At 40.7% G+C, this 12,794-nt stretch overlaps 1 protein-coding gene across 1 annotated transcript; it reads left to right on the plus strand.

The window, feature by feature from the left end:
• Window positions 1–8,167: 8,167 nt before the first annotated feature.
• Window positions 8,168–11,319, plus strand: LOC5573356 (protein NRDE2 homolog). The gene is made up of 2 exons (XM_001660792.2): window positions 8,168–8,296; window positions 8,363–11,319. The coding sequence occupies exons 1-2, from the start codon at window positions 8,248–8,250 to the stop codon at window positions 11,137–11,139; spliced, it is 2,826 nt and encodes a 941-aa protein (XP_001660842.2). The 5' UTR covers window positions 8,168–8,247; the 3' UTR covers window positions 11,140–11,319.
• Window positions 11,320–12,794: the final 1,475 nt, after the last annotated feature.

The raw sequence follows: 12,794 nt of genomic DNA on the forward strand, positions 1-12,794 counted from the left end.
GCGGCCGTCGATGAAGCCTGCTTGATAACTTCCCACGAACAACGTGGAGATAGGCTGACCATAAGCCAACCAGATAAAAACGGGACAAATAAAAAACAAAAACGGGACAATTTTAAAAGACATAGATTATGCGATTGTGCTACTTTTCCCCGAATGGCCCGTTTCTCTGAAGCCATTTCCCCGAATGGCCCGTTCCCTTGTAAAGCAATGCAGCTCAAAAAAGTGCAATAATCCAGCTTTTTAAAACCACTAATGGCTGCCAAAAGCAGGCTCGCTTTCTGGTAGGGATCGGTTAATTTGACGTTTGGCTTGGGTCGTTTATATGGAATGGACCCAAGCCAAACGTCATATAATTTGATCGCTACCAGAAAGCGAGCCTATTTGTGGCAGCCATTGGCGCTCGTAAAAAGCTGGATAGTCTTTACCCGAGCAGGCGAAAAAGCTAAGTAATAGCAAATTTTGATATGGACATACAAAAGCGATATTAACTTGAAAGATATAAGAGATAAAAGATCTGAAAATAATATCTAAAATTTACTCCTGGAATACTATTAGCATATCATATTTAGCTTTTATAAGATCTCACCAATATCAGCGAGCTTTTCCTTAGATCTCCCAACATCAAATTTAGCTATGGCTCAGAAGTTCTAGGAATAAAATTTTTAAATTATCTTCAATTCTTTTATCTCTTATGTCTATCATATCAATATCTCGATTTAATGGTCAGAACTTTGCTTCTGCTCCACTAGTGTGTTGAGTTGAAAGATCGATAAGCTACCAAAGAGGGAGATATTTGATCATTCTCGACTAAATACATATTGCCAAAAATACATATTGTTCACCACCTTGAAATGCGAAAGGTTCTGACAATTATGAGTGTTATGACTTTTCGGAGAACTGAGCTGTTCAGGGAAACGGGGTTTTCGGGGAACTAGCATTCTGAGAACTGGCGGGAGAACGACATTCGGGAAACCGCCATTCGAGGGAAAGTAGCAGAACCAGATTATGCAATCCCAAGCTACATGTCTGTATGATTCAATAAAAATCACTTAAGAACCTTGAAGCGCAATCTTTGATTTCCGGAAAGCAGCGTTTTTTAAGTATTTCCCAAAAAAAATCGTTACACTTTTCAATTTTTCCAATTCAAACGTAAATTTTTCTAATATTTCATTACTTTTTTGAAATATCCACTTTTAAACAGTTAATTCAATCAATTGCGTATCAGTTGATCTTTATAATTTTAGGTATTATAGAATAATTATCTTATGAAGATCCGTATTTTGGAAATCCTCCAAAACTTGGCATAAATATGAGTAAAGAAACGCAAAAAGTTAAGCAGAAGCATGTACGGATCAAGTTTAACTCTGTTTGAGAAACTAATAATTGCTTGGAAAGTAGATGAGTAAGACAATATACTCTGAAATATTTCTAAAAACTGTTTGTTATGACGTTATCAATGTTATTGTTTTACTGGTGTTGAAAATTATGTGCCAATCCTCCATATCCTAAAATACGGGACAATTTGAGCATTTTCCATAAAACGGCGGGACAGCCCGCCGAGGGGATGAAAACGGTACTGTCCCGTTAAATACGGTACGTATGGTCAGCCTACGTGGAGATAAATTCATAGGAGAAAAAGGGGTTCCTAAAAACATCGGAGAGATATAAATTGTAGGGAACCGTGGGGTGAACTAGTGTGCCGCCAGTTTTTCGTTGTTTTTCAATAGTTAGAGGCTTGAAAACATATGGGGTCCTTGGGAAAGTTTGTTCAGTAAATTAATAGAAAGCTTATGAGTAATTAAAAAATTTTCACGGAAATGGTCTATTAACACTTCAGTCGTCGCGCTGTTGTATTTTGTACAACAGTGGTGAAAAAACCTCGCTTATCGTACACAGCTTCAGTGGCACGTACAGAGGCTCATGGACATGGTCACATTTACTGCATTGCTCAGTGATTTGTACTAGATTATAGTAAACTCAACAGATTTTTGTAAATACCTGAAGGTCGTAGACACAAAAGTCAATTTGGACAAATTGAGTTGTAAGATTGTAAAAATAATAGAATCGTTCTGGTGGGCTTCGATCCCACGACTCCCAATACGCTAGACTGGGCGCGTTAACCAACTACGCCACAGAACGGGTAACGATTCTGCAGCGCAATCGGCCAACCTGAAACCAAAGTCCGTCACGACCCCATTTTCTCCTTCACAACCCTACACCTCCTTCGGCTCTCTGAGATGCCCAATCCGACTCTCCTAAGCGTGCCTACGAACCTTTTGTGTCTACGACCTTCAGGTATTTTCAAAACACCGTCGGCTGGTTAAGCCGTAATAGACATGACAACCCTAGTTGAGTAAATTTGAGCGGCGATCTCTCTATCGCAAAAGGGGTCGATATGACGAGATACGACCACGTCGAAAGCCGGACCCATACTAACCATCTTTTTTTTTTATTAGTATCATTCCAAACATTACATTCATTTCTTATATCTAGGTGTTCTGTGTTATTAGACAACACTATCATCCTAATTTGGTAAAACAAATTTAAGATTTAATTAACATTTTGTTAACAACATATTACATTTCATTTGCCGTAGCAGTTCAGTTTTTTTTACAGGTGAGTTGATTTCACCTGCTTATAAGAGATAAAAAAAAAAGTTTTTAATATACTTAACCTAACTTAACCTAAACATATAACTCATTAATCGTGGCAATAGAAGATTGCAACGATTTTTGCCTGAAATTATTAATGATTGTATTTGATATTTGTTCCAATGTTTCAACATTGGATATTCTATGTAACTCATTGGTACTATACCAGGGAGGAAGCCTCAGAATCATTTTCAAAATTTTATTTTGAATTCTCTGCAGAGCTTTCTTCCTGGTATTACAACAGCTAGTCCATATTGGTACAGCATACAACATGGCTGGCCTGAAAATTTGTTTGAATATCAAAAGCTTGTTCTTAAGACAAAGTTTTGATTTTCTATTAATAAGGGGATAGAGAAATTTTACATATTTATTACATTTGGCTTGAATGCCCTCAATGTGATTTTTGAAAGTTATATTTTTATCTAGCATGAGCCCTAGATACTTAACTTCATCCGACCAATTTATTGGAACCCCTCTCATCGTGACAACATGTCTACTTGAAGGTTTCAAATAAAGAGCTTTTGGTTTATGTGGGAATATTATTAGTTGAGTTTTGAAAGCATTAGGAGAAATCTTCCATTTTTGCAAGTATGAAGAAAAAATATCCAAACTTTTTTGCAATCGACTACAGATGACACGCAGGCTTCGTCCTTTGGCGGAGAGGCCTGTGTCATCCGCAAACAAAGATTTTTGACATCCCTGAGGTAACTCAGGTAAGTCAGATGTGAAAATATTGTATAATATTGGTCCCAAAATGCTGCCTTGAGGAACACCAGCTCTTACAGGAAGTCTTTCAGATCTGGAGTTCTGATAATTAACCTGAAGTGTACGATTTGACAGATAACTTTGAATTATTCTAACAATGTATGCTGGAAAATTAAAGTTTTTTAATTTTACAATCAAACCTTCATGCCAAACACTGTCGAATGCTTTTTCTATGTCTAGAAGAGCAAGACCAGTAGAATAGCCTTCAGATTTGTTGGAACGGATCAAATTTGTTACACGTAAAAGTTGATGAGTGGTCGAATGTCCATGGCGGAATCCGAACTGTTCATTGGCAAAAATTGAATTTTCGTTGATGTGGGCCATCATTCTGTTCAAAATAACCTTTTCAAAAAGTTTACTGATGGAGGAAAGCAAACTGATTGGACGATAGCTAGAAGCTTCTGCAGGATTTTTGTCTGGTTTTAAAATTGGAACAACCTTAGCATTTTTCCATTTGTCAGGAAAATATGCTAATTGAAAACATTTGTTAAATATATCAACTAGAAATGATAAGCTACTTTCTGGAAGTTTCTTGATGAGGATGTAGAAAATTCCATCATCGCCAGGAGCTTTCATGTTTTTGAATTTTTTAATAATAGTTCTCACTTCTTCCAAATCAGTCTCCCAGGCATTTTCGTAAACGTTCTCTTGATTGAGAATATTTTCGAACTCCTGAGTAACTTCATTTTCAATTGGACTAGTAAATCCTAAATTAAAATTGTGCGCACTTTCAAACTGCATAGCAAGTTTTTGAGCTTTTTCGCAATTAGTTAGTAATAATTTGTTTTCCTCTTTCAATGCCGGTATTGGCTTCTGAGGTTTTTTCAAGATTTTAGATAATTTCCAAAAGGGCTTAGAGCCAGGGTCCAATTGAGAAATTTTATTTTCAAAATTTTTGTTTCTTAATTGAGCAAAACGTCTCTTGATTTCTTTCTGCAAATCCTGCCATATAATTTTCATAGCAGGATCGCGAGTGCGTTGAAATTGCCTTCTCCTCACGTTTTTAAGACGGATCAAGAGTTTAAGATCATCGTCTATAATCACGGATTCAAATTTTACTTCACATTTTGGAATTGAAATGCTCCGGGCTTTAACAATGGAATTTGTTAAAGTTTCAAGAGCATTGTCAATATCAAGCTTAGTTTCTAAAGAAATGTTAACATCAAGATTAGAGCCAACATACGTTTTATATATATTCCAGTCGGCTCGTAAATGATTGAAAGTGGAGCTGATAGGATTGAGAATCGCTGCTTGGGATATTTGAAATGTAACAGGGACATGATCAGAATCAAAATCAGCATGAGTAATCAGTTGGCTACAAAGATGACTAGAGTCGGTTAAGATCAAATCAATCGTAGATGGATTTCTAGAAGAGAAAAAACATGAGGGGCTATCAGGGTATTGAATTGAGAAATATCCTGAAGAGCACTCACCAAATAAAATTCTGCCGTTGGAATTACTTTGAGAATTATTCCATGACCGATGTTTGGCATTAAAGTCACCAATGACAAAAAATTTTGACTTATTGCGATTCAATTTACGCAAGTCAGTTTGGAGCAAATTAACTTGCTGCCCAGAGCATTGAAAAGGCAAATAGGCAGCTATGAAAGTATATTTACCAAACTGTGTTTCAACAGAAACACCTAAAGTTTTAAAAACTTTAGTTTCAAATGACGAAAACAGTTGATGTTTTATACGCCTATGAATGATGATTGCAACTCCCCCACATGCCCCATCAAGTCGATCATTACGATAAACAAAAAAGTTAGGATCTTTTTTTAGTTTGGATCCAGGTTTTAAATAAGTTTCGGTAATAACTGCTATATGCACGTTATTAACCGTAAGAAAATTAAACAGCTCGTCCTCTTTACCATTCAGAGAACGAGCATTCCAATTTAAAATATTTAAATTATTATTTGGATCCATTAGAAAAACGTAATCCAATAACAATTTGATTTGTAAATTTTACACCTACTTGGACTGCTTCAGTCATAGTGGTGGCTTTGAACATTGCATCAATCATTAGATTCAATTGTTCAGTTAGAAAATTAAAATCAGAGGCAGACATGTCATGTGATTTCCCATTAGAATTTCCGGTAGACGAAGATGCGGAGTTACCTGTGGCGGTAGGGGTTTTTCCATTTGATTTGCAACAAGTAGAATGGGTACCCATGGATCGAACAGGGGAGGAGTTCTAATTTCCTGCTACGATATCGGCAAAGGATTTACCGTGGGTAGATACATTCGAAATTGAAAGATTCGAACGGCTACTCGACGGATTAAACTTAGTTAGTGAATGAGCAAGATTATGATCTTCCTGATGGGTATGATTCATGATCAAGCGATCATTAACTGAAAAATGAGCATTGTTCGATACTCTACCAGGCAAATTGCACTGAGTGGGGTTCTGGTAATTTCCTCCAGGTTTCTGGAAATGTTCCCATGTCACACGGACATCAAACAAAAGTTTTGCTTTTTCTAAAGCTTTAATATTATTTAGTTCTTTTTTGTTAAAGTGAACTAAATAAAATTCTTGAGAAAGCCCTTTCCGAACAATGCCAGATTGGGTTCCCTTTTTCATAATGATTACTTGGACTGGGGAAAATCCAAGTATATCATTTATTCCATTTTTGATCTCTTCAGGTGATTTATAGTCACTTGAGAGACCTTTCAAGACAACTTTGAACAAACGTTCAGTTTTGTCGTCATAAGTAAAAAAATTGTGCTTCTTCTCTTCAAGATGTTTGAGAAGAAGTTCACGATCTTTGAGAGTTTCCGGCAAAACGCGACAGTCTCCTTTCTTTGCGATTTGGAAGGAAACCTTGATTCCCCTAATGGAGTTCAAGATCTCCTGCCTAAATCCCCCAAATTCGGAACAACTGACCACGATAGGCGGCACTCTTTGCTTCCTCACTTGAATCAAAGAGCCTGGGCTAGAGGCTGCTTCGATTTGGTGTTCGGAAAATTTGTCTAGAGCATCGAACTGATTGCTCATTTCGATACAATTATTCATTTCACCCTTGGAAGAAAGTTCGCATTCCGGGGAAACGTCCTTTCTTCCATTCTTGTCACGTGTAGTGACAGTTTTAAAACCCACTTTTTTTGGAAGGAAGTAGTGAATTCAGAGATTCACCCTTCCTTTTGTTGGTTGTTGATACCATGTTTAGTTAATAAACGAGAAAGACGTGACCTTCGAGAGGTTTTTTCCCTAGACGGTGTCCAAGAAGGATTACCACCGCTAGCTTTCGCTAACGGGTCCAACGAAAAATCGAAGGCACGGGTCCAAACAAGGATCGTAAAGGGATCAATAGTAGAAAAATAGTACTGAAAAGTACTGTTTTATTGCTTTAGGTAGTTTTTAAGAAAACTTCCAAGAGCAGAGAGAATTCGTGTACGCACAGCACTGCACTAACCATCTCATTGCGATGCGCACTGCATACTAACCATCTCATTGAGCCAACGTTGGCTTATGAGTAGTGTGGCACAAACAAGGCAACAGTGCGACGCTAAAAATAAAATCTCTCACTGTTGCACACGTGCCTACGCGCTTAGGAGAGTCGAATTGGGCATCTCAGAGAGCCGAAGGAGGTGTAGGGTTGTGAAGGAGAAAATGGGGTCGTGACGGACTTTGGTTTCAGGTTGGCCGATTGCGCTGCAGAATCGTTCTGTGGCGTAGTTGGTTAACGCGCCCAGTCTAGCGTATTGGGAGTCGTGGGATCGAAGCCCACCAGAACGATTCTATTATTTTTCACAATCTTACAACTCAATTTGTCCAAATTGACTTTTGTGTCTACGACCTTCAGGTATTTTCAAAACACCGTCGGCTGGTTAAGCCGTAATAGACATGACAACCCTAGTTGAGATTTTTGTAGTCGGTTGAAAATCGTTGGTGCAGTTCTTAATTTTACCATGGATTCGGTAGATTATACAACACAATTTGTTTGCGTGTAACATTTGCATGAGAAATTAGATCCAAAAGGGAAAATCACCCACCCAGCGCAAAAAAATGTGCATAGTTTTTAGCGTTGAGCACGTCGGCTGTGGGAGCGGTTGTGTGTCATGCTGTCAACGAATCGGGGTGGTGGCGGGATGCATACGGCATTAACGCCATCTGTTAGCTTATTGCCACTTGGCGATTTATGGCGGCCATGTTTTTACACAAGTGGCTGAGTCTAACTTGAACGTCTGTCTGCGATAATACCCTTAAATGATCGTTACTCTTGTAAAATAAATTGGCGTGAAAGTGTGAATTATTTTTAAAGTGATTGTTTTGATATTTTTGTTCAGTGGGTGGTGGACTGGGTGGTAAGCGAGAAGTTAAAGCCACGTGCTTTTACGAACTTTCACTGTAATGTAGCAATTTGCTCCCTAGGTGACACCACGGTAGAATTTACACAGGAATTTTGAATATATTTGTTCCTGCTTAAACGTCTGTCTGCGGTAGAATCATCTCGCACTTTTAAGGCCCAAACGCAATGATTTCGGAATGCGCAACCGGTTCGTCAGCATGAATCACATCATCTCGACTGAGCTGTCAACGAATAAAAGTGAACCAACAGTGTATCGACTAGCATGTTATAGTTCATCCTGGCGAACTGGTTCCGCTTTCATTACGTTTCGCATTTTCGCACTTATGAAGCCGCACTTCGCCGTCCAGTAGTGAAATTTATCAACCCTTTTGCAGTCGACCTATTCACAACGAACTCCCGATTTGTTGTTTGTGGAACATGTTTTCAAAAGCTTAACCTTGTTTGCAGGAGCGAAAGGGCGCTGTAAACAAAAACAGCTGATAAGTTTATTCACATTCACAATCCGTTTTTTTTCCAGAAAAATGTCCCTTTTTCCGGCCTATTCGGCGGACACAGCCAGTACTTTCCCAGGTGAGTTACCGGAACCATCAATACTATTTCGTCGACCATTATTTGTAACTTATGTCCCGCTTTCAGTGCCAGCCAAACCGAGTGACCTTGCGTGGCTTACAAACCAGAGTTTTATCGCGATCCCCAGCAGCGCTTCGACGGAGGCGGTTGGAGACGATACAGCGTCCGACAAGGAGGAAGATAGACCTCGGGACAGTAGCAGCAGGGGACACAAGCAAAAGCGGAAAAAGAAACACCACAAGAAGGACCGGAAGCGCCACCGGGGAAGTGGCAGCGATTCTGAATCTGGAAAGGAAGTGCGCAAACCGGTGGAGAAAGTTTCGGAGGTTGATTACTATACGGATGTGGAGGCGTTGAGGATCTATTTGACGGTGGAGACGCTTTACAGGCCGGCTTGTCCCAAGTATAAGTTGGGGCCGTACAGATTCCGGCAGGCGGGGATGCCGCGGTCGAGGGGAAAGGTTCAGCGATACTTTGGCTACTTCCGGAAGTGGAAGGAGCGGGCGAGCGAGGGGAAGTTGGATGGGAAAGCGTCGGACCGGGAGGTGGAGCTGGAGAAAGCGGCCAAGAGTGATTCGTCGGTGGAGAAGTGGATCGAGTATTATCGGTACAAGAGGGAGAATCCGATGCACTTGGATAGCTATCAGAACCACAAAGCGGAATTGGCCATCGTGGAGAGAGCCATGCAGCGGCATCCGGATGACGATGAGCTGCTGGGGCTGTATTTGGAGACTATCGTGAAGGTTCATCCGACGGATGAGGTACTTGAGCTGATCCAGAAGCAGATCCGGCAGGACAATACGAATGTCCAGTTGTGGGATGCCCTGATTGCCAACAAGCAGTCGTCGATGGCCCAGTGCATAGCCCCGAATGTGCTGAAGCTTTACGAGAAGAGTATCCGGGCACTGTTCTTGGCGAAGAGGAACGACGAGGTGATGTTGAAGTTCTTTAAGAAATGTGCGATCTTCTGCAGACAGGCTGGATTGTGGGAGCAGTTTTTCGCATTGATTCAGTTGACTGTGAGCATGAATGTGAGTGCGGATTTTGCCAGTGGGAAGCACCTGTTCATGTCACCGGAACAGTACGGCCAACTGGTGGAGTATGAGGAATTGATCCTGAAGTCGGGGCTTCCAATGAACGAGATCTGGCTAAGGGTGGAGAAGTTGCGGAGTGCGTTCCACTTTTTGCCATTCCAGGGAACGCAGATGTGCAGCGATCCGCAGAGAATGGTCCTGCAGGAGGACATCGTGGGATTCGTTTATCCTCTGATCAACAAGGAATACGCCTTTGATCTTGTGATCTTGATTCTGAAAATGATGAAGTATCCCTTTGAGAGCTGTGCTTTTGAGAGCTGCTCGGTTTTCAAGCCGGAACCGTATGAGTCGGACCACGTGGAGCAGATTTTGCCGCTCTTCTTGAACCTGACAAGAGATAAAAAGGTTGATCTGGTGGTTCTGAATATGATCAAGGAACTGAGCACGCCTCCGTCCTTCATCAACACCAATCTGGCTTTCGAATCGTACTTGGATGTGATGCGAGAATTTCTAGTGTCAGCTGCGGAACATTTCTCCGATGTCAAGAACGTCATCCTTCTGCTTTTATACCTGAGGTTGGAAAGGATCGTTTTAGTACTCGACCGAAATGCAGGTTCCCTGACCGATCAACGCAAGAAAGCAACTCGCACTCGGGTCAAGAACCTGCTGAAGAAGAGTCAATATCAGAACAATTTGAACTTCTACATCGAATACGGATTGATCGAGTACGAAATGGAAGGTCTTGGATCAAGCTGCTTAAAAATCTTCAACACTTCGGTGCAGGTGTTCTGCGGGCAGGACGACTTCCAAGATGATAACGATCTCTTCAGTCTTGTTTTAAAATTCATCGAGATTCTCCTGAAGGAGGATAGAAAGCCACAGGCAATCGGGATCATGACCAAACTCGCTCTAAACCCCAGAACTATCAACTTCGATGTGACGGAAAATATCTCGGATCCAACCAAACTCCTGGCGCTTCAAAAGCTTAACGATCGAGTCAACCAGTACCTGAGAGAAGACTTTCACGCAGAGCACATGCCCGTTGAGCAGTACTTCGTCACAAGCCCGCTAACCAACAGCATACGAGCCTATCTCTACTATCTGGCCCTGGTCAAATCGAAAGCGGAAACGATCAAGCGGATCGATGGGCTGCTCTTCCACTTCAATGACCTGGGCAATCCGGCACATCGCTTCATTCGGGAGCAAATCTACGAAGTCTACCTGAAGGTCCTCGAATTTCGTTTGGACGAATTCACCAACGACTGCTTCCTCCAGGTCATCGATCGAGTGCTCCATGAGTACCCGGACAACCTGACCGCCATCCGGATGTGCAGCTTTTCCGAGTCACTCACGTGGTTCCAAATGCGGACTATTCTCGGCAAGCACTTGACCGTCAAATCGGTCCTCCTGATGGTCACGGCGGCTCGCATCCGAAGTCTGTACGCTGCCCTAGAACCCGGCGAGGAAGACAAAACCGACGATCAGGTCTACAAACGAAGAATCCTCAACCTTCTCAAGCACTCCCTTCGAAGGGACTCCCCGCTGCGGCAGAACGCCCTCCTCTGGCGATTGTACATCCGAGAGCTGTTCGATCAACCGGCCTCGCTCCAGAAAGGCGACAACGTGCTGGAACAATGCAAGCGGACACTTTACCTGGCGTTGGAAGCCTGTCCCTGGAACAAAATGCTCTATCTGGATGGGGCGTTCTTCGCACCGCAGGAATTGTCCCAGCTGTTGGATCTGCTGATGGAGAAACAACTGCGAATTCACGCCATTCCGGAAGAATTGGAAATACTGAGGGACGAATGAGTGTTTTTTGTGGTTAATAAATGTAGTCTAAAGCAGTTAGTATTTATAATTTCCAGTAGTTTGAAACTTACTTGAAAAAATAATATAATGATGTAATTGTTTCTGTTTTATAAGTAATACCTTTGACGCAATGCTCAGTTTTTTTTGGAGAAAATCAAGTACAGGTATGTTCCGCTTTTATCACGTTTCGATTTTTTCACGCTCCGATTTTGTCACTTTCCGATTTCGTCAACAAAGTATTCCGTTTTTACCAACACAAAAAAAAAATATTATTTTTTTAAAATGCTTGGAATATAAACTCAAAACTTATTTAAAGCAACTTAAATGTTTTTCAATAGCCTCAGAGTTGAATTTTCGACATAATGTTGATGTTGATCACCTACGATACATGGTAGGTGTCAAATCATATACGATTCAATAAGGTTTTATTCCTTCTTATCCGCTAATCAATTAGAGTTTTCAAATTTAGCATGGGCTGATGGACAAGATTGATGCATCTCTCAACATTCGAGAGTTGCTCTAGCCACGTCCTAGCAACCAGGCTTGACAGAACTCCTCCGCGATGCAAAAATGAGGCGATTCTGATGTTTTATTGAGGAGTAAAAATTGCACTCAACATTCTCAACACAGGTCCCAAAACGATTCGAATGAGAGTGCAAAAAAGTACGAGGATTTTTTTTCTGGTACTCTTTCTCTCTTGTTGCTAAGGTCACATTTATCCACACTTTGAAAGAACTCTTGAGTGTCCCGCCCGATCAAAACAGCTCTCGCGGAGTTTTTATGGTACTTTTTTTTATTGAATTTTGCTCTGTTCTGCATCTTCCTCGCTGATTTTTCGATGCCTCTCTGCTTAGTATTTTTTCAGTCTCACGCAAAGATGAAACGGCAGCACGCTGCTCTAGAGTATGTTACTAAACTTTGATGATGTACAGGAGTATAATCAAGCCTGCTAGCATCGCCTGGAATTCGTGTTGCAGAGACCTCTCCTTATTTTTATATAACATGTGATCATATAATTTTCTATGTGAATGTGATAGTCATAAATCAATCAGAATGATCAGTTCTTTGTAACAAATAATGTACCTGTGAATGAACTCAACAATATTTAAGTAATGGCAAGGAACATTATCGAGTTCATTTTATTTTTGATAAGACTGTCGATCCTGTCATATTTTGTACATTACCTTTCACCTCTAAAACTCGATAATATTACACAGATTATAGCATTAGCCATTGATTAGGTCCTGTTTCAAGGGTAAGGGAAGAGGTCCAGCAAAACTTAACAATCTATTGAAATATTTGGAATCTTCATACAATAAGTTTGCACCAAGGAAGATATAAAAGGGCTTATGGCTAACAGTTTGAGAAACTGTTGATACTGAATCGTCGCACGTCACGCACGTTCCCATCACAAATTTGTTGGGATCTTAATTTTTTAGCGGGCACACCTCTTCGTGGAGACCAAAAGTTTAATAAAGAGCTAATACCAACTACCTTACGCTTATTCATAAACCTTAGCAAAAGAGATTCTAACCAAAAAGTTCTATTTTTGTTATGCTTGTTCTGGAATTTGTACACTTTTGTGTTCTTGATAAACCTATTCAACATCGTTTTAGCAAACAAAATAGTAGAATTTTAATTTAGGTTAGTGCTAG

This window comes from Aedes aegypti, chromosome 3 (genome assembly GCF_002204515.2).
Source record: "Aedes aegypti strain LVP_AGWG chromosome 3, AaegL5.0 Primary Assembly, whole genome shotgun sequence".
Taxonomy (NCBI): Eukaryota; Metazoa; Arthropoda; class Insecta; order Diptera; family Culicidae; genus Aedes; species Aedes aegypti.